Source organism: Rhinopithecus roxellana, chromosome 20 (assembly GCF_007565055.1).
Source record: "Rhinopithecus roxellana isolate Shanxi Qingling chromosome 20, ASM756505v1, whole genome shotgun sequence".
NCBI classification, from domain to species: domain Eukaryota; kingdom Metazoa; phylum Chordata; class Mammalia; order Primates; family Cercopithecidae; genus Rhinopithecus; species Rhinopithecus roxellana.
Window position 1 is genome coordinate 1,688,562 of NC_044568.1, and position 26,746 is coordinate 1,715,307.

General features: G+C 43.4%; 1 protein-coding gene across 3 annotated transcripts in view; it reads left to right on the forward strand.

Moving 5' to 3' along the window:
- The window catches only part of SLC5A11 (solute carrier family 5 member 11), a 97,780-nt gene that overhangs the window by 20,110 nt on the left and 50,924 nt on the right, over nt 1–26,746 (forward strand). For 2 of the 3 annotated variants that reach the window (XM_030925145.1, XM_010367862.2), the window contains 3 exons: nt 12,332–12,490; nt 15,958–16,029; nt 25,628–25,732. In XM_030925145.1, the coding sequence (XP_030781005.1) occupies nt 12,356–12,490; nt 15,958–16,029; nt 25,628–25,732 (312 nt within the window). In that variant the 5' untranslated portion in view covers nt 12,332–12,355. Of the gene's footprint in view, nt 1–12,331; nt 12,491–15,957; nt 16,030–24,297; nt 24,449–25,627; nt 25,733–26,746 lie in introns of those variants that run through there. The other variant, XM_030925146.1, reaches the window with a different exon arrangement.

The following is a 26,746-nucleotide window of genomic DNA, read 5'->3' on the forward strand; positions in this document are numbered from 1 at the left end:
GGGTCCCAGCTCTTCCACTTAACCAAGGTCAGGGACATTGAGCCAAACATTTTGCCTCACCAAGTGGCAGGTTCCTTATCTGTCAAATGGGAATACGAACCTCAGGCTGACCCACCCCACCGATGTGTTACCCAGAGATAATGAAGATAAATATATCCACATAAGCAATAAAAAACTAGAGGAATGTATTACTACAACTGCAGCTGCTATTAACTACAAGGCAAATACAAGTCTTCACTGGTACAGTGAAGACACGTGCAGAGAGCTTTACCTTTAGATCTCATCTAACTGACACAGAAACCCTGTAAGGTAGGTACAGCCACCCCTAATTCACACACAGAGTCTAAGGGTCATTAAATAACTTGCTCAAGGTAATGCAGATAGTGGGTGGCCAAGCTGAGACATGATTCCCTCCCTCCCTCCCTCCCTCCCTCCCTTCCTTTCCTTCTTTCCTTCCTTCCTTCTTTTCTTCTTTCTTTCTCTTTCTTTCCTTCTTTCTTTTCTTTCTTTATTCCTTTCTTTCCCTTTCTTTCTTCTTCCTTCCTTCCCTCCCTCCCAACTCTCTCTCTTTTTCTTCTTTCTTTCTTTTCTTCCTTCGTTCTTCTTTCTTTTATTTCTTTCTTTATTCCTCTTTTCCCTTTCTCCTTCCTTCCTCCTTCCCTCCCTCCCACCTCTCTTTCTTTCTCTTTCTTTCTTTTCTTTCTCTTTCTTTCTTTCTTTCTCTCTCTCTCTCTCTTTCTTTCTTTCTTTCTTTCTTTCTCTTTCTTTCTTTCTTTCTTTCTTTCTTTCTTTCTTTCTTCTCTTTCTTCATTTATTTCCCTTTCTTTCTCCTTCCTTCTTTCCTTCCTTCCTTCCTCTCTCTTTCTCTCTTTTCTCTCTCTCTCTTTTCTTTTCTGTCTTCTCTTTCACAGGTCTTGCTGTGTTGCCCAGGCTGAAATGTAGTACTGCGACCATAGCTCACTGCATTCTTGCACTCCTGGGCTCCAGCGATCTTTCTGCCTTAGCCTCCCAAGCAGCTGGGACTACAGGCACAACACCATGCCCTGCTAACTTTTTAATTTTTATTTTTTGTACAAATGGGGTCTACCTGTGTTGCCTTGGTTGGTCTCAAACTCCTGAACTCAAGCTATTCTCCCGCCTCAGCCTTGCAAAGTGCTGGGATTACAGGCATCAAAACATCTCCACCAAACAAACCACTGCCCCACCAATCAGTGATTTTCAAATGGTTTCAAATGCTGAATCATTCTGGGCAATGGTTGACAGAAGTGTCCTAGCCCATCGGGCACCCTGCAGGTAGGACTTGGGAAAATACCGTCCCTTTTTTGGGAGGTCACAGCGTGCAAAGGGTCTATAACAAAGGCTCTAAACATCCCACATTTGTTTGTTGTACCAACATTTATTGCATGCCTGTTTGGGGGACACAATGAGAGTGACAGAGACATGGACCTTCTTTATGCGGCTTGCTGTGTAGTGCAGACAAGGGGTAATGAGAGGATCACACACATCAGATGTTAGACTTGATTAGACTGTGATGAGAAGTTGTGTTTGCCATGAAAGCAAAAAGCTTGGGGACCCAATTTATATTGAGGCCAAGAGGGGGCTCCTTTGGGGATACACAGCAAGCTGACATCTAAAGGATGGGTAGGAGCTTGTCCAGCAAAGAGTGCAGGGAAGAGCATCCCAGGCAGAGGGAACAGAATGGCAAAGACCCTGAGGCCAGAAGTCGTGTTCTAGGAATAAAATGAATGCTAGAATGCGATGGGGTTGGAAGCACAACAAAGCACCTCAGAAGCATGGAGATGTTTTGAGCAGGACAATGATCTGATCTGACTCATATTTAAAGATTTCTCTGACTTCCGTGTGAGGGGCGGATTAAAAGGAAGCAAGGCCAGGTGCAGTGGCTCATGCCTGTAATCCCAGTGCTTTGGGAGGCCAATTTAGGAGGATTGCTTTTTTTTTTTTTTTTTTTTTTTTTTTTGAGATTGAGTCTCGCTCTGTCGCCCAGGCTGGAGTGCAGTGGCACAATCTCGGCTCACTTCAAGCTCCGCTTCCCGGGTTCACGCCATTCTCCTGCCTCAGCCTCCCAAGTAGCTGGGACTACAGGCGCCTGCCACCATGCCCAGCCAATTTTTTGTATTTTTAGTAGAGATGAGGTTTCACCACGTTAGCCAAGATGGTCTCGATCTCCTGACCTCATGATCCACCCACCTCGGCCTCCTGGGATTACAGGAGTGAGCCACCACGCCCGGCCAGGAGGATTGCTTGAGGCCAGGAGTTTGAGACCAGCCTGGGCAACATAGCAATACCCCATCTCTACAAAAAATGACAAAATAAAAAGTTAGCTGGAGGCCAGGCATGGTGGCTCATGCCTGTAATCCCAGCACTGTGTAGGGATCACTTGAGCCCATGGGGTTGAGGCTTCAGGAGCTGTGTTTGTGTCACTGCCCTTCAGCCCAGGCAACAGAGTGAGATCCTGTCTCAAAAAAAAAAAAAAAATTAGCTAGGCATGGTGGCATGCACCTGTGGTCCCAACTATTGAGGGCCTAAGGTGGGAGGATCCCTTAAGCATAGATGTTCGAGAGTTTGAGGCCACAGTGAGCTGTGATGGCACCACTGCATTGCAGCCTGGACAAGGGAACAAGACCGTGTCTCTAAAAGTTAAGTAAATTAAAACAAAATGAAATAATAAAATCAAAAGGAAGCAAGAATGGATATTGGGGAGGCAAGACTGGAGGGTCTTTTTCTAACCTAGACAGAAGTGATGGTGGCTCAGACAAGGGTGATAGCACTAAATATGAGGGAAAATGTATGGATTTGTTATGTTCTAGAAGTAGGAGAGAATGGAATTGGGAGTGAATAGATTCTGGGAGGTGAGAAAGAGATGCTATGAATTCTTCGATAAGACATTTGTGTACCAGGCACTCTTGGTGCTTAGATGTAGTGCCTGGCACATAGAGGCGCTCACAGACCACTTGATAAGTGAACAAATGAATTAATGCCTTATGGATGACTCAGGTTTCTGGCAGGAGTGGCAGAGTGGATGCAGCTGCCGTTTAGTGAGATGGGGACGACTGGGAGAAGCACGTGCTTGGGCTGGAGAGTGTCGTCTCTAACTCACACGTGTGAACTTTCAGATGTCTATTAAGTATCCATGAGAAGCCGGGCACAGTGGCTCACACCTGTAATCCTAGCACTTTGGGAGGCCGAGGCAGGTGGATCACCTGAGGTCAGCAGTTCGAGACCAGCTTGGGCAACATGGTGAAACCCCCATCTCTACAAAAAACACAAAAATTAGCTGGGTGTGGTGACACACACCTGTAATCCCAGCTACTCAGGAGGCTGAGGCAGGAGAATCACTTGAACCCAGGAGGCGGAGGTTCCAGTGAGCAGAGATCACGCCGCTACACTACAGCCTGGATGACAGAGAAAGACTGCCTTGGAAAAAAAAAAGTCTCCATGAAAGACACTGCGTTGGCATTTTGATGGACAGGTCTGGGCTCAGAAGGTGTTCTGTGATGTCTATTCTCTCTAGAAGAATAAGACAAGGTCATCCCTGAAAGGCAGGTGGAGGAGAACACTCTGCCGGGTCCCCTGCACTCACTGGGCATATGCCCTGTTACCCTGCTGTGGACCATTCAGGGAATGCTGCTCTGCCCTGCCGTGCCTAGAATTTCTTTCCAGATACCTGAAGCTGTGGCTCTTCCTAATGGACTAGGGGTGATCCTGGCCTCTGCTTCAGCCTCAAATCCTGGGATGTCTTTTTAAAATTTTTTATTTTATTATTGTTATTATTATTATACTGTTATTATTTGAGACAGGGTCTGGAGTGCAATGGTGCAATCATAGCTCACTACAGCCTCAACTTCTTGGGCGTAAGCAATCCTCCTGCCTTAGCCTCCCAAATAGCCAGGCCCACAGACACACAGTACCATGCCAAGTTAATTTTTAAAAATTTTTTGTAGAGGAAAAAAAAGGGTCTCATTACATTGCCCAGGCTGGTCTCGAACTCTGAGCTCAAGCAATCTTCCCCCCAAAAATGCTGGGATTATAGGCATGAGCCGTTGAGCCCAGCCAGGATCTGTCTGTTTGGCCAGATTTTAGAGAAACTTTCTCTAGTTTCTCTAGAGAAACTAGAGACCTCTCTGTTTCTATGAACCCCATGGCATCAACTGGTGGAGGAGGCCAGGGGTGGTCATTTAGCTCCTTCTTCCGGCAGTTCTAGTCCAGCCTCTCTCTGCCTTCCAGGAATGACTCCCTCTTGTAGGGCAGCCTCCACCAGCCTCCCTAGATCCAGGCCAGGCCAGGGCACAGCTTGTTGCAGTGCTGCGGGCAGTCAGTGCCACTGCAGCCCAGGAGTGGTAGGAAAGGGTGCGAGTGGCTTCCAGTCTGGGAGGTGCAACCCGTGCCAGTCCTTATCACATCTGGAATTTTCCCCACCAAGGACCACGTGTCTCGGGGTAGTTAGGAGCTCTAGAGTTAAACCTGGGTTGGAGCCCTGGTTCAGTCATTACTAGCAGTGTGGCCTTAGACCTGGCCTCAGCTTTGTTTTCCTCACCTGTGCAATGGAGTTAATCAGAGTCCTGCCTGGAGGGAGGCTGTGACTTCAAAATGTGATTGATGCACATGAGTGGCCAGGGTTTGCCTGACCACAAAGTTTATGCTTTTTTTTCTTTTCTTTAAGATGGAGTCTTGCTCTGTCACTTGGGCTGGAGTGCAGTGGTGCAATTTCAGCTCACTGCAACCTCCACCTCCCAGGTTCAAGCGATTCTTCTGCCTCAGCCTCCCAAGTAGCTGGGATTACAGGTGCACACCACCATGCCCGGCTAATTTTTGTATTTTTAGTGGAGACAGGGTTTCACCATGTTGGCCAGGCTGGTCTCAAACTCTGGACCTCAAGCAATTCACCTGCCTCAGCCTCCCAAAGTGCTGGGATTACAGGCATGAGCCAATGCACCCGGCCTAGTTCCTGTTCTTTTTATTTTTATTTTTATTATTTTTAGAAATAGGGTCTCACTCTGTCACCCAGGCTGGAATGCAGTGGCACAATGATAGCTCAATGCAGTCTCAAACTCCCGGGCTTGGGCCCAGGGCAGTGGCTCACACCTGTAATCCCAGTACTTTGGGAGGCCAAGGCAGGCAGATCACCTGAGGTCAGGAGTTCAAGACCAGCCTGGCCAACATGGTGAAACCCCATGTCTACTAAAAATACAAAAAAAAAATAATAATAAATAAATAAATTAGCTGGGTGTGGTTGCAGATGCCTGTAATCCCAGCTAGCCCGGAGGCTAAGGCAGACAAATCTCTTGGAAGCAGGAGAATCGTTTGAAGCCAGGAGGCAGAGGTTGCAGTGAGCCAAGATTGCACCACTGCACTACAGTATGGGGGACAGAGTGAGACTCCATCTCAAGAAAACAAAACAAAACAAAAAACTACTGGGCTCAAGCAATCCTCCTGCCTCAGCCTCCCAAGTCCCATGCTCTCTTTTAAAAAAATGGTTTTATAAAATGGATGGAAAACAGAACAAGTACTCTGTATTTAATCACATTACACATATAATGAACCTGCCTATTGCTTTTAACAAACCTGTGACGTATGTCTAATTATTAACCTCATTTCGTAGATGGGAAATTGAGCCTCAGAGAGGTGATTTGCCCACGATCATGGAGCTCATAGGAGGCAGAGTTGGGATCTGAGCCAGGGCAGTGCGGTTCTAAAGTATTTACACTTTACACTTTATCACAACATATCTATTTCCGGGAGAGTCTGTTGCTCATAATTAAAATTTGTAATTAGTGTAACTGTTATTTTTGTTCAGGGCAGGGAACTTCCCTTGCTTCTCTCTCTCTCTCTTTCTTTCTCTCCCCCACTCTCTGTTTCTCCCCCCATTCCTGCCACCCCCTCTGATGTGTTTGATATTCATCTGGAAATATGCCTGCACTCTGGCAAAATAGTACTATTTTGTGTCTTTGAGTGCTTCTAATATACGCAGATGGCTTCATACTATAAATCGTGTTCTGTTTATTTCCCTCCTTTTCTTTCATTGTGAAATGTTTCAGACACACAGAAGTTATAAAGAATCATGCACATCCAGAAGCCAGCCTAAGGCATGAAATGTGGTGAATACAATCACAGCTCACCTTCCCACACCTGTGGCCTGAGAACCTGTTTTCTGATCTTTTCCTTGCACTGGGATGTGGAAATTTTTCACATCTCTTGGGGCGTGGAAAATTCTCATATCTCCTGGGGTATGGAAAATTTTCACATCTACCATAGCAAATTATGTCAGTGGCTGAAAGGAAGGGATGAGAGAAGTCCCTGCTCCACTGAGCTTCCTTTTGTGCTTTGGCCAACAGGCGACCTCAAGGGTAGGCTGTTCTCCTTGCCAACAAAGCCTTTGTTATAACATACGCTGGTGGATCCTCCCCGCGGGCACAGGGAGGGTTCTTCACAAGAGGTTAAGAAGGAGCCACCCCCAACCAGACCCTCCTGAGGCAGCCTGGGAGCCAAGCATGACCGTGCAAGGAACAAAGGTGCCCAGGGTCGTTTCACCAAGTGGACCCAGGTACACACAGGGTGCAGGGGACAGAGATGAAAACCCAGAGGACGGGACCAAGTCTACGCTTCTCATTGCTTTGTCCTTCATACCGAACAGAGAGCTTAGCACACAGCTGGTGCTTAATAAACGTTTGTTTCACTGAGTCCCCAGGGCCTAGCACAGAGCATGGCACACAGCTGGTACCTAATAAATGTTTGTTCTACTGAGTCCCCAGGGTGTAGTACAGAGCATGGAACACAGCCAGTGCCTAATAAATGTTTGTTCTACTGAGTCCCCAGGGTGTAGTACAGAGCATGGCACACAGCCGGTGCCTAATAAATGTTCTACTGAGTCCCCAGGGTCTAGCACAGAGCCTGGTACACAGTTGGTGCCTCATAATGTTTGTTGCACTCAGTCCCCAGGGCCTAGCATGGAGCTTAGCACCCAGATGATGCCTAATAAATGTTTGTTTCACTGAGTCCCCAGTGTCTCGTACAGAGCCTGGTACATAGTTGATGCCTAATAACATTTGTTTCACTGAGTCACAAGACCTAACACATAGCTTGGCACATGGCTGGTGACTAATAAATGTTCCACTGAGTTGCAGGGCCTGGCATGGAGCCTGGCACACAGCTGGTGACTAATAAATGTTCTGCTGAGTCCTCAGGGCCTGGCATGGAGCCTGGTACACAGCTGGTACTTAATAAATGCTTGCGGGCAAGAAATAGAGCCAGAAGGGGGGAAAGAGAGAAGGAAGGAGAGAAGGGTGGGAGGAAAGAAAGACAGACTAGCCAGGAATGGCCACCTGTAAACCTGGGTTGGGATCCCACCCGTGGCACTGACTGTGGCTTAGAAGCAAGTGGCACAGCCGTGCCTGAGTTGGACTCACACTCCCCTCTCGTGCCTCCGATTCCCACCTGTGAAATGGAGGTGAAATCACGTTTTCCTCAAAGGGCTGTGCTCCATGCCTGCCACTCAAATAGAAATCCTGCTCACCAAGTGTTAGGGCCGGTTCTCAGTACACCTACTGCATGGATTTGCAGAGGGTGGAGCGCATGGAGGGCTCCTCCCGGGAGCCTGTGGCCGAGGCTGCACGGTATCTTTGGTTGCTGTTCCTGTCTCCACCGTGAAGATGGAGTCACGTCCCTCATGGCCCCTGGCTGGGCCCCACCTCCCGGAGACTCAGGAAGGGCTTGGAATCGGTGCCAGCTTCGCCGGCTGTGGGCCCCACGGCGGTGATGAATAACTTGTTTATCTGCTGGAGCTGCTCCCACCGCTCTCTCGGTGCCTGGCAGGCAGAGGTCTGGAAGGGGCGGGCAGGGACGGGGAGGGCTGGCTCACCAGGCAGCCGCCGCCCCTCCTCCCTCCTCACTCTGCCCCACTCCCCAATTCAGCATCAACCTCCACCTAAACCTGCTTCCTGCGCTTTCCTGCTCCTCATCTTTCCCCAAATCCTGTTTTGGAAGAAGCAGGTTGAAGTGTTTGAAAACGCAGGCTCTGAAATCAAACTGTATTTGAGTCCCAGCGTTGTCGCTTGTCAGCCATGTGACTTTGGACACAACTTAAACTCTTGGAGCCATCACTCCCCCTGTAAAGTTTGTTGTTGTTGTTGTTGTTGTTGTTGTTGTTGTTTTTCCTGAGACAGAGTCTCACTCTGTCCCCCAGGCAGGAGTGCAGTGGCACAATCAAAGCTCACTGCAACCTCCGCCTCCCAAGTTCAAGATCCTCCTGCCTTAGCCTCCCGAGTAGCTGGGATTACAGTTGCGCATCACCACATCCACCTAAAAAATTGCATTTTTAGTAGAGACGGGATTTCGCCATGTTACCCAGGCGTGTTTCAAACTCCCGACCTCAGGTGATCCTCTGCCTTGGCCTCCCAAAGTGCTGGAATTTCAGGCATAAGCCACTGCGCCCAGCCTCCTCCCCTGTAAAGTCTGATGAGAACCTTACTTACCTAATGGGGCTTCACCCTTGAGACAACCCACAAGGGTCCCCTCACCCCGCCTCCCTCCTGAAGCTGCCAGAATGCTTTTCGTGCTTGGACCCTCCCTTAAGGGCCTCCACCCTTACCCTGAAAGGGAGTCTCCACCTCTAGGCCTTCCTCTCACTTTCTTGCACAGAGAAAGGTTAGGTTAGGTTAGTCTTGTGTGTGTGTGTGGCAGGGGCGGGGGGCAAGGTCTTGCTCTGCCTCCCAAGCTGAAGTGCAGTGGGACAATCATAACTCACTGTAGCCAAGCTCCTGGGCTCAAGTGATCCTCCTGCCTCAGCCTCCCAAAGTGGTGGGATTATAGGCTTGAGCCACCACACCTAGTCTCCAAATTATTTCTCTAATCTGCTCCCTCTGCTATGGTCTGAATGTGCATGTCCCTCTGTCCCCAAATTCTTACATTGAAACCTAAATCCCCAATGCAATAGTATTAAGAGGCAGGGCCTTTGAGAGGGTTAGGGTTATGAGGACTCTGCCCCCACGGATTAGATTAGCACTTTTATAAAAGACGCTTGAGGCCAGGTGTGGTGGCTCATGCCTATAATCCCAATACTTTGAGAGGCCGAGTTAGGGGAATTGCTTGAGCCCAGGAATTTGAGACCAGCCTGAGCAACATAGTGAGACTTCATCTCTAAAAAAAAAAAAAAAAAAAAAAATTAGCCAGGCATGGTGGTGCATCTATAGTGCCAGCTAATTGGGAGGCTGAGGCAGGAGGATCTCTTGAGCCTAGGAGGCTGAAGTTGCAGTGAGCTGTGATCATGCCACTATACTCCAGCCTGAATAACAGAGTGAAACTCTTGTCTCTTTAAAAAAAGGGAAAAAGTGATTGTGCCACTGCACTCCGGTCTGGACACCAAAGTGAGACCTTGTCTCAAAATATATAAATATAATAAAAAAGGCTTAAGAGAGCCAACTTGACCCATCCAATGTGCCGTGTGAGGATATAGTAAGAAAGTACCATCTATGAGGAACGGGCCCTCTCCAGACACTGAATCTGCTGACAGCTCGATCTTGGACTTTCTCTGGAACTGTGAGCAATAAATTTATGTTGTTTACAAATTACACAGTCTAAGGTATTTGATTATAATGGCAGGAATGGACTAACCCCTGCCCGTGTATGGTCTGAAGCCTGAGCCGCTACCTCCAGAACAACCTGCCTGCCTGCCTTCTTGCTTCTCATCAAGGCTGCCCCCGTCTGATCATACCACTTTCTTATTAGAAATTCTTCACCGACATCCTTGAACCCAGAGCACATGTGTGCGCTGGAGGTGTTGCTGCCCTTCAGAGATGTTTCAAAATTTATGAGAGCATTTGAGCATTTCTGGTTGTCACAGTAATTCAAGAATGGGAATACTGGCATTCAGTGGATGGAGGCCAGGGATTCTAGACTTCCGGAAATGTACAGAACTTGCCCCCACAACAAAGATTATCAGAGGACCCGCCAGACATTCGTGTGGGCAAAAATCCCATTTATCGCTATCTAAATCCACAACCTACCTTCAGATTACATAAAATGCAAAGTGTTGGAGTCTTTTCTTCCTTTAAAAATGTTCCTTGGCTGGGCATGGTAATCCCAGCACTTTAGGAGGCCAAGGTGGGGAGGATTTCTTGGGGTTAGAATTCAAGGCCAGCCTGGGGAACATAGGGAAACCTTGTCTCTTAAAAAATAAAATAGGCCAGGCACGGTGGCTCACACCTGTAATCCCAGCACTTTGGGAGGCTGAGGTGGGTGGATCACAAGGTCAGGAGATCGAGACCATCATGGCTAACACAGTGAAACCCCATCTCTACTAAAAATACAAAAAAAAAAAAAAAAAAAAAAAAATTAGCCAAGAGTGGTGGTAGGCACCTGTAGTCCCAGCTACTTGGGAGGCTGAGGCAGGAGAATGGCGTGGAACCCAGGAGGTGGAGCTTGTAGTGAGCAGAGATCAGGCCACTGCACTCCAGCATGGGAGACACAGCGAGACTCCGTCTAAAAAATAAAAATAAAAATAATAAAATAAAATAAAATTAGCCAAGTGTAAATGGTGGAGTCAAGGTCTTGCTCTGTTGCCCAGGCTGGAGTGCAGTGGTACAATCTCAGCTCACTGCAACCTCCACCTCCCAGATTCAAGCGAGTCTCATGCCTCAGCCTCCCGAGTAGCTAGGACTACAGGCATGTGTCACCACACCTAGCTAATTTTTGTATTTTTAATAGAGACAAGGTCCCACCATTTTGCCCAGGTTGGCCTTGAACCCCTGGCCTCATGTGATCCACTCACCTCGGCCTCCCAAAGTGCTGGTATTACAGGCATGAGCCACTGAGCCCAGCCAAGCTGTACAGCTTCTGAGCCTGAATTCTTAACATCTCTCCCCATGAACCTGCACTCTATGAAACATCACGTTGTGCTGTCCATGAGTGCCTTTGTCCCATCACTGGGTTATGCGTTGCAAGAGGACAGGGATCAGGTATTTTCATTCCTGAACACCCAAAGGCTGACAGAGACTGGAGGTGCATCTTAACACAGGAATAAGTCAATGCCCTAATCACTTGTGGTCAAAAATCACCCTTGGAAATTTTATTAGTTTCTGACTGCTGCTTTAACAAATTACCATGAACTTAGTGGCTAAAACAACATAAATTTATGATCTTACAGTTATACAGGTCAGAAGTTCTAAATGGGTTTTACTGGGCTAAAATCAAGGTGTCAGTAGGACTTAAATCCTTCTGGATGGTCTAAGGAAGAATCTGTTAATTTGCCTTTTCCAGTTCCTAGAAGCCACCTGCACTCCTTGGCTTGTAGCCCCATTACCCCATCTTCAAATCTACCAACGTTGAGTGAAATCCTTCTCCTGCTGTCATCTCTGTGGCTATCTCTTCTGATTCTGTCTTTTCTGTGATTACATGAGGCCCACCCAGTTAATCCAGGCATCTCCCTATTTTCAGGTTAGCTGCAGCTAGGCATCTCCCTATTTTAAGTGATTTGACTACTAACCTTAATTTTATCTGCAAACTTAATTGTCCTTTGATATGTAACAACATATTCACAGGTTCTGGGGATTAGAGGTAAGCATCTTTGGGGGCCATTTCTCTGTCTACCACAAGAATCCCTTAAATTGCCCATGGATTTGCAGGGCACTGAGAAAACAACTTAGATTCATGGTTCAAAGCATGGAGTCTGGAGCAAGATTATTGAGTTCAAATCTCAGCTTTTTGACCTTGGGCACTTACTTAACTTTTCTGTGTCTCTGTGTCTCAACTTCACCATCGTAAAATGGGGATGATAATAATAGTGCCCACTTTGCAAGTTAGTAAACACTTAGAATGATGCCCAGGATATAGTAGATGCAATGTGGTTGTTTATTAAATATATTAAACTTCATGGGTATATATAGCATTGGAACAAGATTGTGGTGTCTGGCTGAGCCTCAGACAAAATTATTGACTTGACTCTCAGCCAGCTGTGAGGTACCACAGAAGTGGAGACTGACTCAGGAGTCTCATTTTTCTCTCACTCTGGGACACGTGCTTGCTAAGTGGAGGATGATGCTGAAATCATCTGTATTATTTCAATTGTTTATGCTTCTTTCTATTTTGCCAAGTGAGTGACAAAATTGACTGCAGATTTGATGTGACTTCATTATGAATATGTGTTGAATGAATGAATGAGTGGATGGATGGATGGATGTGTCTTCCCTGAAGATCTGTCTCCACCACACATCCCTCCATGTGGGTTCTCTTTCATGGATGGCTTAGGGAGGTAGCTACAGAAAGGGTGATAAGAATGATGCTAGGATCCGGCATCTGACTGGCATTTACCCTTCCTCAGGATCCTGAGGTCTCGTTCAGGACCATGGAGAGCGGCACCAGCAGCCCTCAGCCTCCACAGTCAGATCTCCTGGATGTGTTTCCCCAGAAGGGCTTGGAGCCTGGGGACATCGTGGTGCTGGTTCTGTACTTCCTCTTTGTCCTGGCTGTTGGACTATGGGTAAGCCAGGCCACTGAGGGATGAGGGATGAAGAGAGAAGGAAATGTCTGTTTAGAGGTCTGGAGTTAACCTCATCCTTTTGAGCTAAGATACTGACTGTGAGATGAAGAAACTAACACAAGGTTATAGAGTAATCAGAACTTAAAAATTTTAAACATGCATTGGGTGTGGACTGTTGTCAGACACTGTGTTAAGCATTTTCACTTACGTTTCTCATGTAATTTTCACAGTGCCCTGTGAGAAAGATGCTATTACAATATCCATTTTACAGATAAGGAAACAGAGGCCCAAATAATTTAAGATCCTCATCCTGTAAGTAAGTTAGGAGATCTGGGGTTAGAATCCCTGTCTCCCTTGCTTTGAAGCTCGTGGGGTTTTTTTGCTTTGTTTTTTGTTTTGTTTTTGTTTCTGTTTTTTTGGTTTTTGTTTTTTGAGATGGGATCTCCCTCTGTTGCCCAGGGTACTAGAATACAGTGGTGGCAATCATAGCTCACTGTGGCCTCGACTTCTTGGGCTCAAGTGATCTTCTTACCTCAGCTACCAGGTAGTTAATTTTTAATTTTTTTTTTTTTTTTTTTTTTTTTTTGTAGAAATGGAGTCTCCATATATTGCCCAGGCTGGTCTCAAATTCATGGCTCAAGCAGTTCTTCCATCTCAGCTTCCCAAAGTGCTGGGATTACAAACAACCCAACTTTTTTTTTTTTTACTCTAAAGAAAAATTTTAAAGGCAGTACAATCACATGGTTCAAAAATAAAAATCACTTATGAGAAGCGATGAAAAGTCTCAATATTAGCCTTGTCTCCACAGGTAACCAGTATTATTAGCTTGTTAGTACATTAGCATATTGTTCAAGTGTCTTTATGCAAATCCAAGCAAATTTTAATATGTCTATTTCCCTCTTTCTTAAACAGAAGGTTTCTTATACTGTTTTTTAACTTGCTATTTTTCACTTCTCAGCATCTTTTAGATATCTTTTCACATTAGCACATAGACATTCCTTATCTTCTTAAAAGTTGCACAATATTTCCTTAGATGATTGTGCTGTAATTTATTTAACTAGTCTCGGGCTGAGGGTCATTTGGATTGTTTCCAATCTCTTACTATAATAAACTATACTATAATAAACAAACCCTGGCCGGACACACTGGCTCATGCCTGTAATCCCAGCACTTTGGGAGGCTGAGGCGGGCACATCACTTGAGGCCAGGAGTTTGAGACCAGCCTGGCCGACATGGTGAAACCCCATCTCCATGAAAAATACAAAAATTAACCGGGCGTAGTGATGGGTGCCTGTGGTCCCAGCTACTCAGGAAGCTGAGGCAGGAGAATCACTTGAACCTGGAGGCGGAGGTTGTGGTGAGCCGAGATCACACCATTGCACTCCAGCTTGGGCAACAAGAGTGAAAATCTGTCTCAAAAACAAACAAATAAGTAAATAAATAAATAAACTCTGTACACTATTTGGGAGTGTAGCTATAAGACAAATTCCCTGCAGCAGAATTGCCAGGTTAAAGAATATACACATTTGGTATTTATACTAGTTTGTGTCAAATTGCACTCCTTAGGTGTACACATCAGAAATGATGAGGAAGTCTGTTTTGTCACATTCTCACCAACAGTGTATTGCCAAACTCATTTTTGTCAGGCTAGGAAAAATAACATCTCAAAGTATTGTTAATATGCATTTATCTTATAATGAATGAGGCTGGGCCCCATAACATATGTTTAAACACCATATATTTTCTTTATGTGAACTATGGCTTCATATCGTTTGCCTTATTTCTATTAGGTTCTTCTTCTTTTTCTTATCAATTTCCAGGAGCTCTTTTTGTGTTAAGGATATTAACAACTTTGAGATAAAAGGTCAGGCGCAGTGGCTCACACCTGTAATCCCAGCACTCTGGGAGGCCGAAGTGAGCAGATCGCTTGAACTTAGTTCAAGACCAGCCTGGCAACATAGTGAGATACCATCTGTACAAAAAACACAAAAATTAGTTGAGCATGGTGGCACATGCCTGTAGTCCCAGACACTTGGAAGGCTGAGGCAGGAGGACTGCTTGTGCCTAGGAGTTCAAAGTTACAGTGAGCCATGATTATGCCAGGACACTCCAGCCTGGAGTGAGAAACGAACGAAAGAAAGAAAAAAGAAAGAAAGAAAGAAAGAAAGAAAGAAAGAAAGAAAGAAAAAGAAAGAAAGAAAAAAAAAGAAAAGAAAGAAAGAAGAGAGAGAGAAGAAGGAAGGAAGGAAGGAAGGAAGGAAGGAAGAGGAAGGAAGGAAGGAAGGAAGGAAGGAAGGAGACAGGAAGAGAGGAAGAGAGAGAGAGAGAGAGAGGAAGAGAGAGAGAGAAGAGAGAGAGAAAGAAAGAAAGAAAGAAGAAAGAAGGAAGGAAGGAAGACAGAGAGGAAGGAGAAGAGAGAGAGAGAGGAGAGAAGAAGAAAGAAAGAAGAAAGAAAGAAGAAGAGAAAGAAAGAAAGAAAGAAAGAAAAAGAAAGAAAGAAGAGAAGGAAGGGAAGGGAAAAAGAAAGAAAAAAGAAAAAGAAAGAAAGAAAGAAAAAGAAAAAGAGAGAGAGGAAGGAAGGAAGGGAGGAGAAGGAAAAGGAAAGAACCCCTCCCCCTTCCTCCCTCCCCGCCCCCCTGTCCTTCCTTGCCTTCCTGCCCCTGTCCTCCCCCCGCCCCCACTTCAAGAAAAAAGTTAATCACCAATGTGATGGTATTAACAGATGGGGTCTTTCTAGGGTGATTAAGTCATAAGAACTGAGCCCTCATGAATGGAATTAGAGACTTTATTAAAGAAGCTCAAGGGAACTAGTTTTACCCCTTTTTGCCCTTCTGTTCCTCTGGCATGTGAAGACACAGAGGAGGTACTATCTATAAGGAACAGGCCCTCACCAGACACCAAACCTCTCGGTGCCTTGATCTTGGACTTCCCAGTCTCTAGAATTGTAAGAAACAAATTTCTGTTGTTTAAAAATTTTGGGTATTTTGTTATAGCAGTGTAAAACAAACTGAGACATGAGCCTCAGTTTCTTCCTTTATCATATTGGCCTAATGACACCAACCTCATAGGGGTTGGTAAGGATTAAATGAGGTGATGCATATAAAGTGCTTGGCACAGCATCTGGCACATAGTACACATTCAATAAATGGTATCAGTTATAAAATATCATAGACAAGTCATGAGCCTAAGACTCAAATGTCTAGGGAGATCAAGTAGGTTATCATAAAATAAATGTTTGTAGCAACAAGTGGTAGGAGCTGTGTTGACCTGAAGAGTTTATGTCTCTCGAAAGACACCAAAATTAAAATTTTCTCCAAAACTGTGGGAGAAACAAAATATATTTGATCTCCCAGAAATATCCAGATCTGGCCCTTAGGACTCCCAGTTTGCAATCCCCGGCCTTGGCCATTTTGAGATGCCTCTGATTGCTAATGTCTTGCCTCACCTACCTCTCTTCTTTTTTATAGTCCACAGTGAAGACCAAAAGAGACACGGTGAAAGGTTACTTCCTGGCTGGAGGAGACATGGTGTGGTGGCCAGTAAGTGGTCTTTGGTTCAATTAAAGTCACTTCTTAAAGAATCTTCAAGTGCTGGGATTCTGTCCAGCCTTTGATCTCTCAGGACTCTCTGGTCTCATGTTGTTTGGAAGTCATTCTCTAAACTAGAGAAGGCTTAGCTCCAGCTCAAATTTGTTTAAACAACAACAAAAAAATTCATCAGCTCACCTAAGGGAAAAATCTGGAGTTAGGTTTTAAAAATAAATATTTATATAAATATGATATTTTTATAATATATATTATATATAATATATAACATATAATTTATTTATTATGTTTATATAATAAACATATATTATATTTTATATTTATTATATAAATATAATGTTTTTATATAAATATAAATTTTTATAAATAATCAAACCTAAATTTCAATTTTTTTCTCCTATCCCTATAATTTTATTTCTATATCACTTATATTATGTTTATATAATAAATCTATCTTTCTTATATTTATCTCTTTTCATCACTCTATCTTCTATGTCATTTCTCGTTCTCTCATCTTCCCTCTCATTTCTCTCTTCTCTCTCTCATCATCCTCTCCCTCTGTCCCTCTATCTATCACAACCTTAAACAGAAAACCAGTATCGTTTGCTCTACACAGGAAAGCAGGGAATCATAAAAATAAAATTAAAAAATGTGCTTTTCTCCCCTGGACTCCTTCATGCAGCTGCATTTAGTTGGTGACTAGGCTAGATAGAAGTCCAAGATGGCTTCATCTGCATTTGGGGGACTTTGGCAGGGATCACTGGAATATTGGGGCCTCACTTTCTCCCTATTCTCTTTCATCATTCAGTGGCCTAGCCCAGGGTTTTGTGGTTTTTCTTGCTGTTTTTTTTGTTTTTGTTTTAACCAGGTAGCTGAATTTCAAGAAGGCAAAAATGAAAGCTACTAGGCTGTTAAGGTCTTGGCCTGGAAGTCATACAGTGTCACTTCTACCACATTCTGTTGGTTAAAGTAAATTACAGGCCAGCCCAGTTTCTATATGGGCCAAGTGGAAAAGTCACATTTCAATGGTGTCGTTGGGAAAGGCAGAGTAAAGAGCTTCAAAAATTCTCTCCTCCATAAAACTAATGAGAACCGAAGCAAAAAAAAAAAAGAGAGAAAAAAAGAAAATTGTTAAAATCAACTTTTTTAGAACTCTGGAGATTAACCACATGCTGCAATAATTCAGGAAGCATTTATTCAAGAAAAACAGCTGGATCTCAGAAAAAAAAAACAGTGAGCTTTGGCCCTGTTTCCATCTCTCTCTCTTTAGCTGTGTAGTAGCCTTGGGAACCACCAGCCTAGAAGCAACTGAAAAGGTCAGAATGGGGTTAGAATTCCTTCAAACTCCATTCTCAAAAAAAGGTCACGTCAGTGTGAATAGCCTTTTTCCTAGACACATTTGTAGAAAAACAATCAGTGGCAATTGTTTAACATTGCAGCTGTGGCAATAACAGTTTGGCAAATAATATTCTAATAAAATAACTTAAATAGAAAAGCTGGGAAGTGAGATGCACATAGGGTGCTTTGAAAAACTCAAGACATATTTCTGGGAATCTAGAAGGCCATGTGCACAGGACCACACACAAGCTCAGGAAAGACCCAAGAAAGCCCTAAGCTCCTGCTTCTGGCTGACCTTGAGGCTCTGCACCAGCAGGAAGTGAAGGCTAAGGCAGAGTTACAAGCTCGAAGAATTGCAAAGACTGGAAAAATTATTGGTTTCAGGGATTTAAGGAAATGTCTGTTCAGTCATTAGCTGCCCAATAAACTGAGCATAGATTTTAGTGGACACACATGACAAAAAATTCAGACTTTATAAACTTAATTTAAGAAAGTCATGAAACAAACAATAGAAGCAGCAACAACAGCAGGAATGAATAGAAGAAACAATAATAAACCCTGAAGAGTCAGGAATGATCAGATTTCTAGAGTTACCAGTGACATTATTTTAAATGTCCACCTTTAACAAAAAATTATAAGACATGCAAAAACCCCAAGAAATTATGGTCCATACACGGGGGGTAGGGGGTGTGGGGAGCGTCAATAGAAAGTGTCCCTGAAAAAGACCAGATGTTATATTCACTAAACAGAGGCCTTAAATCAGCAATTTTATGTATATCCAAAAACCACACAAAAAAGCCATGTCTTAAAGGCTAAAGAAAAGTATGAGAACAATGTTTAACCAAACAGAATATATCATTAAAGAGACAGATATTATTGGCCAGGCACGGTGGCTCACACCTGTAATCCTAGCACTTTCGGAGGCCAAGGCGGGCGGATCACGAGGTCAGGAGATTGAGACAATCCTGGCTAACACGGTGAAACCCCATCTCTACTAAAATACAAAAAATTAGCCAGGCATGGGGGCGGGCACCTGTATTTCCAGCTACTCGGGAGGCTGAGGCAGCAGAATGGCATGAACCTGGGAGGCGGAGCTTGCATTGAGCCAAGATAGCACCACTGCACTCCAGTCTGGGTGACAGAGCGAGACTCCATCTCAAAAAAAAAAAAAAAAAAGAGATAGACATTATTATTATTAGTAGTAGTAGTAGTAGTAGTATCATTATTATTTTGAGATGGAGTCTTGGTCTGCCACCCAGGCTGGAGTGCAGTGGCGCAATCTCGGCTCACTGCAAGCTCTGCCTCCCGGGTTCACGCCATTCTCCTGCCTCAGCCTCCCGAGTAGCTGGGACTACAGATGCCCGTCACCACGCCTGGCTAATTTTTTGTATTTTTAGTAGAGACGGGGTTTCATCTGTTACCCAGAATGGTCTCGATCTCCTGACCTTGTGATCCACCTGCCTTGGCCTCCCAAAATGCTGGGATTACAGGTGTTAGCCACCACACCCGGCCCAGATATTATTATTTTTAAGTAGAAATTATGGAGTTGGAAAGTACAATAAGTGAAATAAAATACTCACTAGAGGAGTTTGACAACAGATTTGAGCAGGCAAAAGGAAAAAAAAAGATTCGGTGAAATTTAAGATAGATTAATTGAGATTATCAGGTCTGAGAAACAGAAAAAAAATGAAGAGAAACAGAGTCTCAGAGATCTGTGGGACATGATTAAGCATAATTAACATCCACATAATGGAAGTTCCAGAGGAGAGGAGAGAGAGAGAAAGGGGCAGAAAGAATAATAAAAGAAATAGTGGTTTAAAATAGACTAAATGTTATTAACAATATTAATCTACACATCCAAGAAGTATAGTAAACTCCAGTAGAAGAAATTCAAAGAGACTCATACCTAGGTACATCAAAATCAAACTGTCAAAAGTCAAAGATTTTTGGAAACAGCAAGAGAGGAGCAATTCATTTCCTACAAGAAGTCTTCGGCCGAGCACAGTGGCTCATGCCTGTAATCCCAGCACTTTGGGAGGCCAAAGCTGGTGGATCACTTGAGATGAGGAGTTTGAAGCCAGCCTGGCCAACCTGGTGAAACCCTATCTCTACTAAAAGTACAAAAAATTAGCCAGGCGTGGTGGTGCATGCCTGTAATCCCAGCTACTCAGGAGGCTGAGGCAGGAGAATTGCTTGAACTTGGGAGGTGGAGGTTGCAGTGAGCTGAGACTGAGCCACTGCACTCCAGCCTGGGTGACAGAGTGAGACTCCGTCTCAAAAAAAAAGTCTTCAATAAGATTATCAGCTGGTTTTTCATCAGAAACCATGGAAGCTCAAAGTACCAAAAGAAAAAGGCTACCAACCAAAACTTTTATATTGAGCAAAACTATCCTTTGGAAAATGGGGAAATGTACACATTCCTAGACTTTTTCCTTTTAATGATAAAATTCACTGGTAGAAGACCTACCCTACAAGAAATTCTAAAGGTAATCCTTCAGGCTGAAATAAAGACATCAGAGAGTAACTTGAGTCTACATGAAAAAAATAAAGGGCACCGGTGAAGGTAACTATGTAAGCAAATATTACATACAGTTAAATTGGTTTTTGATTGTAACTCTCTTTTTCTTCTATCTAATTTAAAAGACAATTGCATAAACAGCTAATGATAGAGTTTGTTTTTTGGACATACAATATATAAAGATGGAATTTGAGTGACAATGCAGTACAAAGGAGGAGGAAGGAAATGCACCTATATAGGAGCAAAACTTTTGTATACTATTGAAGGTAAGTTGCTAGCAATCCAAAACTGATTTTTATAAGATGTTAATTATAATCCTCAGAGCAATCACTGAGAAAGTAATTTAGAAAACAGTAACAGAAACTATTGTTTTAATAAAGGAATTTAAATGGCATACTAGCTAATATCTAACACAAAAGGCAAAGGAGGAATAGAAGAATAAGGACATTAGACATATATTAATTGCACGGCAATATGGCATATGTAAATTCTACTTTACCAGTATTACATTAATTTAAATGGATTAAACATTCCAATCAAAAGGCAGAGAATGGATTAAAAAAAGTGATCCAACTGTATACTGTCTACAAGAGATACACTTAGATCAAAGATACAAATAGGGCTGGGTGTGGTGGCTTACACCTGTAATCCCAGCACTTTGGGAGGCCAAGATAGGTGGATCACTTGAGCTCAGGAGTTCAAGAACAGCCTGGGTAACATGGTAAAACTCCATCTTTACCAAAAATTAAAAAAAAAACAAAAAACAAAAAACCCAGGTGTTGTGGCATGTGCCTGTAGTCCCAGCTACTCAGGAAGCTGAGGTGGGAGGATCACTTGAGCCCAGGAGGTGGAGGTAGCAGTGAGCCAAGATCACACCATTGCACAGCAGCCTGGGCAACAGTGAGATTCTGTCTAAAAAAAAAAAAAAAAAAGATACAAATAGGTTGAAAGTAAAAGTAAAAGGATGGAAAAAGCCTGTTTAACCAAACACAATATATTCCAAATACGTTGAAACTAAAAAGATGGAAAAATATATACCATACAAACAGTAACTAGAAAAAAGCAGGAGTGGCTGTACTAATACCAGATAAAGTAGACTTTAAGATAAACATTGTTACTAGAGACAAAAAGGAACATCACATAATGATAAAAGGGTCAATCCCTCAAGAAGACATTACAATTGTAAACATAATTGCACCTAACAACAGACTCTCAATATATATGAAGCAAAAACTGACAGAACGAAAGGAGAAATAGACAATTCAAACACTAACAATTGGTAATTTTAATATCTCATTTTCAATAATGTACAGAAAAACAAGATAAGATCAACAAGAAAATAGAAGACTTGAACAACACTATAAACCAACTGACCTAACAGACATATATAAAATAATTCATCAACAACAGCAAAATACACATTCATCTTAAGTGCACATGGAACATTCTCCAGAATAGACTATATGTTAAACCATAAATAAATTTTAAGAAATTTAAAATGATTGAAATAATACAAAGTGTGTTGTCTATCCACAGTGGAATGAAATTAGAAATAAATAACTTTGGGCTGGGTGCGGTGGCTCACGCCTGTAATCTCAGCACTTTGGGAGGCCGAAGTGGGTGGATCACAAGGTCAGGAGATCGAAACAATCCTAGTTAACACAGTGAAACCCCATCTCTACTAAAAATACAAAAAATTAGCCGGGTGTGGTGGTGGACACCTGTAGTCCCAGCTACTCGGGAGGCTGAAGCAGGAGAATGGCGTGAATCTGGGAGGCAGAGCTTGCAGTGAGCCGAGATCGTGCCACTGCACTCCAGTCTGGGCAACAGAGCAAGACTCCATCTTGATAAATAAATAAATAAATGATTATTAATTGGAAAAAAAAACTTTGGCAAACTCCCAAATACATATAAATTAAACAACACACTTATAAATAACCAATGGGCCAAAGAAGAAATCACAAGACAAATTAGAAAATACTTTGAGATTACTGAAAATGAAAACAGCATACTAAAACTTATGGGATCCAGCTAAAGCCATGCTTAGAAGAAAATCTATACCACCATGTCCATATTAAAAAAGAAGAAAGATGTCAAACCAATTACCTCATCTTTTACATTAAGAAACAATAAAAGAAGGGGAAATTAAACCCAAAGCAAGCAGACAGAAGAGAATAATAAATATTAGAGTGGAGGTAAACAAAATAAAGAATAGAAAACTATCAGAGGAAATCACTAAAATCAAAGGTTTTTTCTTTGAAAACATCAAAAAAATTGACCAGTTTCTAACTAGATTAAGAAAAGCAAGACAGAAGATGCAAATTAATAAAATCAGAAATGAAAAAGGGGACATTTCAATCAACATTATGAAAATTAAATACAGTTATAAGGAAATGCTATGAGCAATTATATGCCAAAAATTAAACAACCTATATGAAATGAACAAATTCCTAAATACAGAGTACCAAAACTAACTCAAGTAGAAATAGAAAACCTGAATTATATCTATAAAAAGTAAAGACAAGATAAGCACGGTGGCTCACCCCTGTAATCCTAGCACTTTGGGAGGCCAAAGAGGGCGAGTCACCTGAACTCAGGAGTTTGAGACCAGCCTGGGCAACACAGTGAAACCCCGTTTCTACTAAAATACAAAAAATTAGCTGGGCATGGTGGCATGTGCCCGTAATCCCAGATATTCAGGAGGCTGAGATAGGAGAATCACTTGAACCCAGGAAGCAGAGTTTGCAGTGAGCTGAGATAGTACCTTGCATTCCAGCCTGGGTGACAGGGTGAGACTCCATTTAAAAAAAAAAAAAAAAAAAAGTAAAGACGGTGAATTAGTAATCACAAAACTTCTCACAAAGACAAAGACCAAGCACCAAGGATCAGGATGGCCTCAATGGTAAACTCTTCCAAATGTTTCTAGAAACATTAACACAAATCCTTTACAGATTCGTCCAAAAAAAAAAATTAAAGGCCGGGTATGGTGGCTCATGCTTGTAATCCCAGCACTTTGGGAGCCGAGGTGGGCGGAACACGAGCTCAGGAGTTTGAGACCAGCCTGGCTAACATAATGAAACCCCACCTCACTGAAAATACAAAGAATTAGCTGGGTGTGGTGGCAGGCGCCTGTAGTCCCAGCTACTTAGGAGGCTGAGGCAGGAGAGTCGCTTGAACCCAGGAGGCGGAGGTGGCAGTGAGCCGAGATTGTGCCACTGCACTCCAGCCTGGTGACTCATTCTATAAGGCTATTATTACCCTAATACCAAAACCAGAGATACTACGCATACTACAGATAAATATCGCTTAAGAATATAGATTCAAAATCTCAGCAAGCAAATTTTTTTTTTTTTTTTTTTTTAGAGACAGGATCTCTCTCTGTTGCCAAGGCTGGAGTGCAGTGGTACAATCATAGCTCACTGTAGCTTCAAACTCATGGGCTCAAAGGATCCTCTCGCCTCAGCCTCCCAAGTAGCTGGGACCACAGGCATGTGCCACCATGCCTGACTAGCAAACCAAATCTAGTAACATATAAACATGAATTTACACCATGACCAAGAAAGATTTGTCCTAGAAATGGAAGTTTGGTTTAATATACAAAAACATCAATCAATGTAATACACCATATATATTATAGAATAAAAGACAAAAATGAGATCGTCTGAATAGACAAACCGTTTAACAAAATCTAAAACCCTTTCATGATAAAACATTCCACAAACTAGGAATAGAAGAAAACTTCTTTAAGTTGATAAATGGCATCTACAAAATCACCCACAGCTAACATACTTAGTGGCGAAAGACTGAAGTTTTTCTCCCTAAGATCAGGAACGAGACAAGATATCCCCTTTGCCACTTGTATTCAACATTTTTCCGGAGGTTCTAGCCAAAGCAGTTCACAAGAAAAAGAAGTAAAAGGTATCCAGGTTGAAGAAGAATAAGCAAAGCTATCTTGATTTGCATAAGACATGATCTTGTACATAGAAACTTCTAAATAACCCAAGAAATACTATTAGACGTTATAAATGAGTTCAGATTGCAGATAATAAGATCAGTTTTTAAAAATTAATTGTATTTTTATACACTAGCAGTGAACAACCTGAAAATGAAATTAAGAGAATAATTCCACTTACAATAGCATCAAAAGAATAAAGTATTTAGGAATAAATTTGACAAAAGAATACAACACTACACACTGAAAAGTCACTGGAAAAAAAGAACTAACTAATTAAAAAGACATCCTGAGTTCTTGGATTCAAAGACTTATTACTGCTAAAGCAGCAATATTCCCCCAATGGACCTGCAGATTCAACACCCATCCCCGTCAAAATTTCTGCTCTTTTTTTTTTTTTTTTTTTTGGCAGAAATGAACAAGCTGATCCTGAAATTCATATGAAAATGCAAGGGACCCAGAATAGCCAAAACGATCTTGAAAAATAAGAATAAAGTTGGTGGACTCACACTTCTCAATTTCAAAACTTACTACAAAGCTATAGTAATCAAAAGAGTGTGATATTGACAGAAGGATAAACACGTAGATCCATGAAACAGAATTTGGTAAGAATTTGATAGGAAAGTCAATAAGGAGGCAAAATGGCTCTTTCATAATTCTCTCTCCTCTCTTCTCTTCCTTCACCCTTCTCCTCCTCCTTTCCTTCCTCCTCCTCCTCTTTTTCTTCTTGCTCCCTCCTTTACCCTCCTCACTGGATTTGCCTTTTTTTTTCTTTTTTTTTTTTTGAGGCGGAGTCTCTGTTGTCCAGGCTGGAGTGCAGTGGCGCAATCTTGGCTCATTGCAACCTCTACCTCCCCAGCTCAAGCGATTCTCCTGCCTCAGCCTTCTGAGTAGCTGAGATTATAGGCATGTGCCACCACGCTTGGCTAACTTTTATATTTTTAGTAGAGACGGGGTTTCACCGTGTTGGCCTGGCTGGTCTCAAACTCCTGACCTCCAGCGATCCACCTGCCTCGGCCTCCCAAAGTGCTGGGATTACAAATGTGAGCCAGAGTGCCCATCTGGGCCTGCCTTCCTGTGCAGGTCTCCATTCTCCTCTCTCTCTGAACTGGCAGTGATGACTGGCACATGGTGAAACATGCCTCCACATCACTCCCTCACCCCCATCACACACACCCCTCCCTGGTTCAACATCCCTAGTCCAAGGGACCAGCAGAGATGGTGTCCCTGTTTCAAATTCCCAGGAAAGAGAAGATAATTTGCCCAGCTTGGGCCAGGTACCCAGGCGTGTCCAATCAGTTGAGACCAGGGAGACCAGGGATTGGCATTATCAAGTAGCCATTTAGTGCTATACCAGGAGGACTATCTACTTTGCTAAGTTAGAAAGAGATCTGGGCAGTAAAAAGGCTCCCTGATTCTCATCATGAATCACTTTCTACATTACTTCTCATCTTCTTTCCTGACCCCCGACCCCCGCAGGGGTACTGGGTACAGTTTGTTAAAGCTGTGCACTGCACAACCCTAGAGGATGCAATCTGCATTTTCGGCCCTGTAGACATGAATATTTATTCTACCAATCTCTGACAGGTGGGCTCTGACCAAGTAAGAGTCTTGGGAAAGGAGAATCTCATTCTAATGTAAACAAAAATGCCAGATAGGCTAGGGGTGGCCCTGCCTTCCTCCACTTCTCTTCTCTGTCCCTTTGGAGCATGGAAAGAATTGGGGGTGGTGAGCAGGTACCCTCGACTTTGTCTCCAAGATCTGACCCCTCCATCTTCCCACAGGTGGGTGCATCCTTGTTTGCCAGCAATGTTGGAAGTGGACATTTCATTGGCCTGGCAGGGTCAGGTGCTGCTACGGGCCTTTCTGTATCAGCTTATGAGCTTAATGTAAGTATTTTACTCAGGGCATAGATGACATCTTACCTCTACCTAATACGTAGATCTCAGGGACAAGTTGTATGAATGCCCTGCACTTTAAAAATAGAATGGTGGGGCCGGGCGTGCCCCTGTAATCCCAGCACTTTGGGAGGCAAGGTGGGCAGATCATAAGGTTAGGAGATCAAGACCATCCTGGCTAACATGGGGAAACCCTGTCTCTACTAAAAATACAATAAATTAGCCTGGCGTGGTGGTGGGCATCTGCAGTCCCAGCTACTCAGGAGGCTGAGGCTGGAGAACGGCCTGAACCCAGGAGGCGGAGCTTGCAGTAAGCCGAGATTGCGCCACTGCACTCCAGCCTGGGCGACGGAGCGAGACTCTGCCTCAAAAAAGGAAAAAAGAGGAGGAGGAGGAGGAGGAGGAGGAGGGGGGAGGAGGAGAAGAGGGAGGAGGGGGAGGAGGAGGAGGGGAGGAGGAGGAGGGGGAGGAGGAGGAGGGGGAGGAGGAGGAGGGGGAGGAGGAGGAGGAGGAGGAGGGGGAGGAGGAGGAGAAGAGTGAGACTCCGTCTCAAAAAAAAAAACAAAAACAAAAACCAAAAAAACCAAAAAAAAAAACACAAAAAACCCCCCAAAAATAGTGGGATGGGCGCAATGGCTCAGGCCTGTAATCCCAGCACTTTGGGAGGCCGAGGTGGGTGGATCATTTGAGGTCAGGAGTTTGAGACCAACCTGGCCAACACAGTGAGACCCCATCTCTACTAAAAATACAAAAATTAGCAAGGCTTGGTGGTGCACGCCTGTAATCCTAGCTACTCAGGAGGCTGAGTCAGGAGAATCACTTGAACCTGGGAGATGGAGGTTGCGATGAGGTGAGATTGTGACACTACACTCCAGCCTGGGCGACAGAGTCTCTGAGACTATGTCTTAAAAAATAAATTTAAAAAAATGGTGTGTGAAGAGGAGGGCTCAGAATTCCTCTTCTAGAGATGCAGAAGAAAGAAGGTATCATGGAGACTGAAGCGTA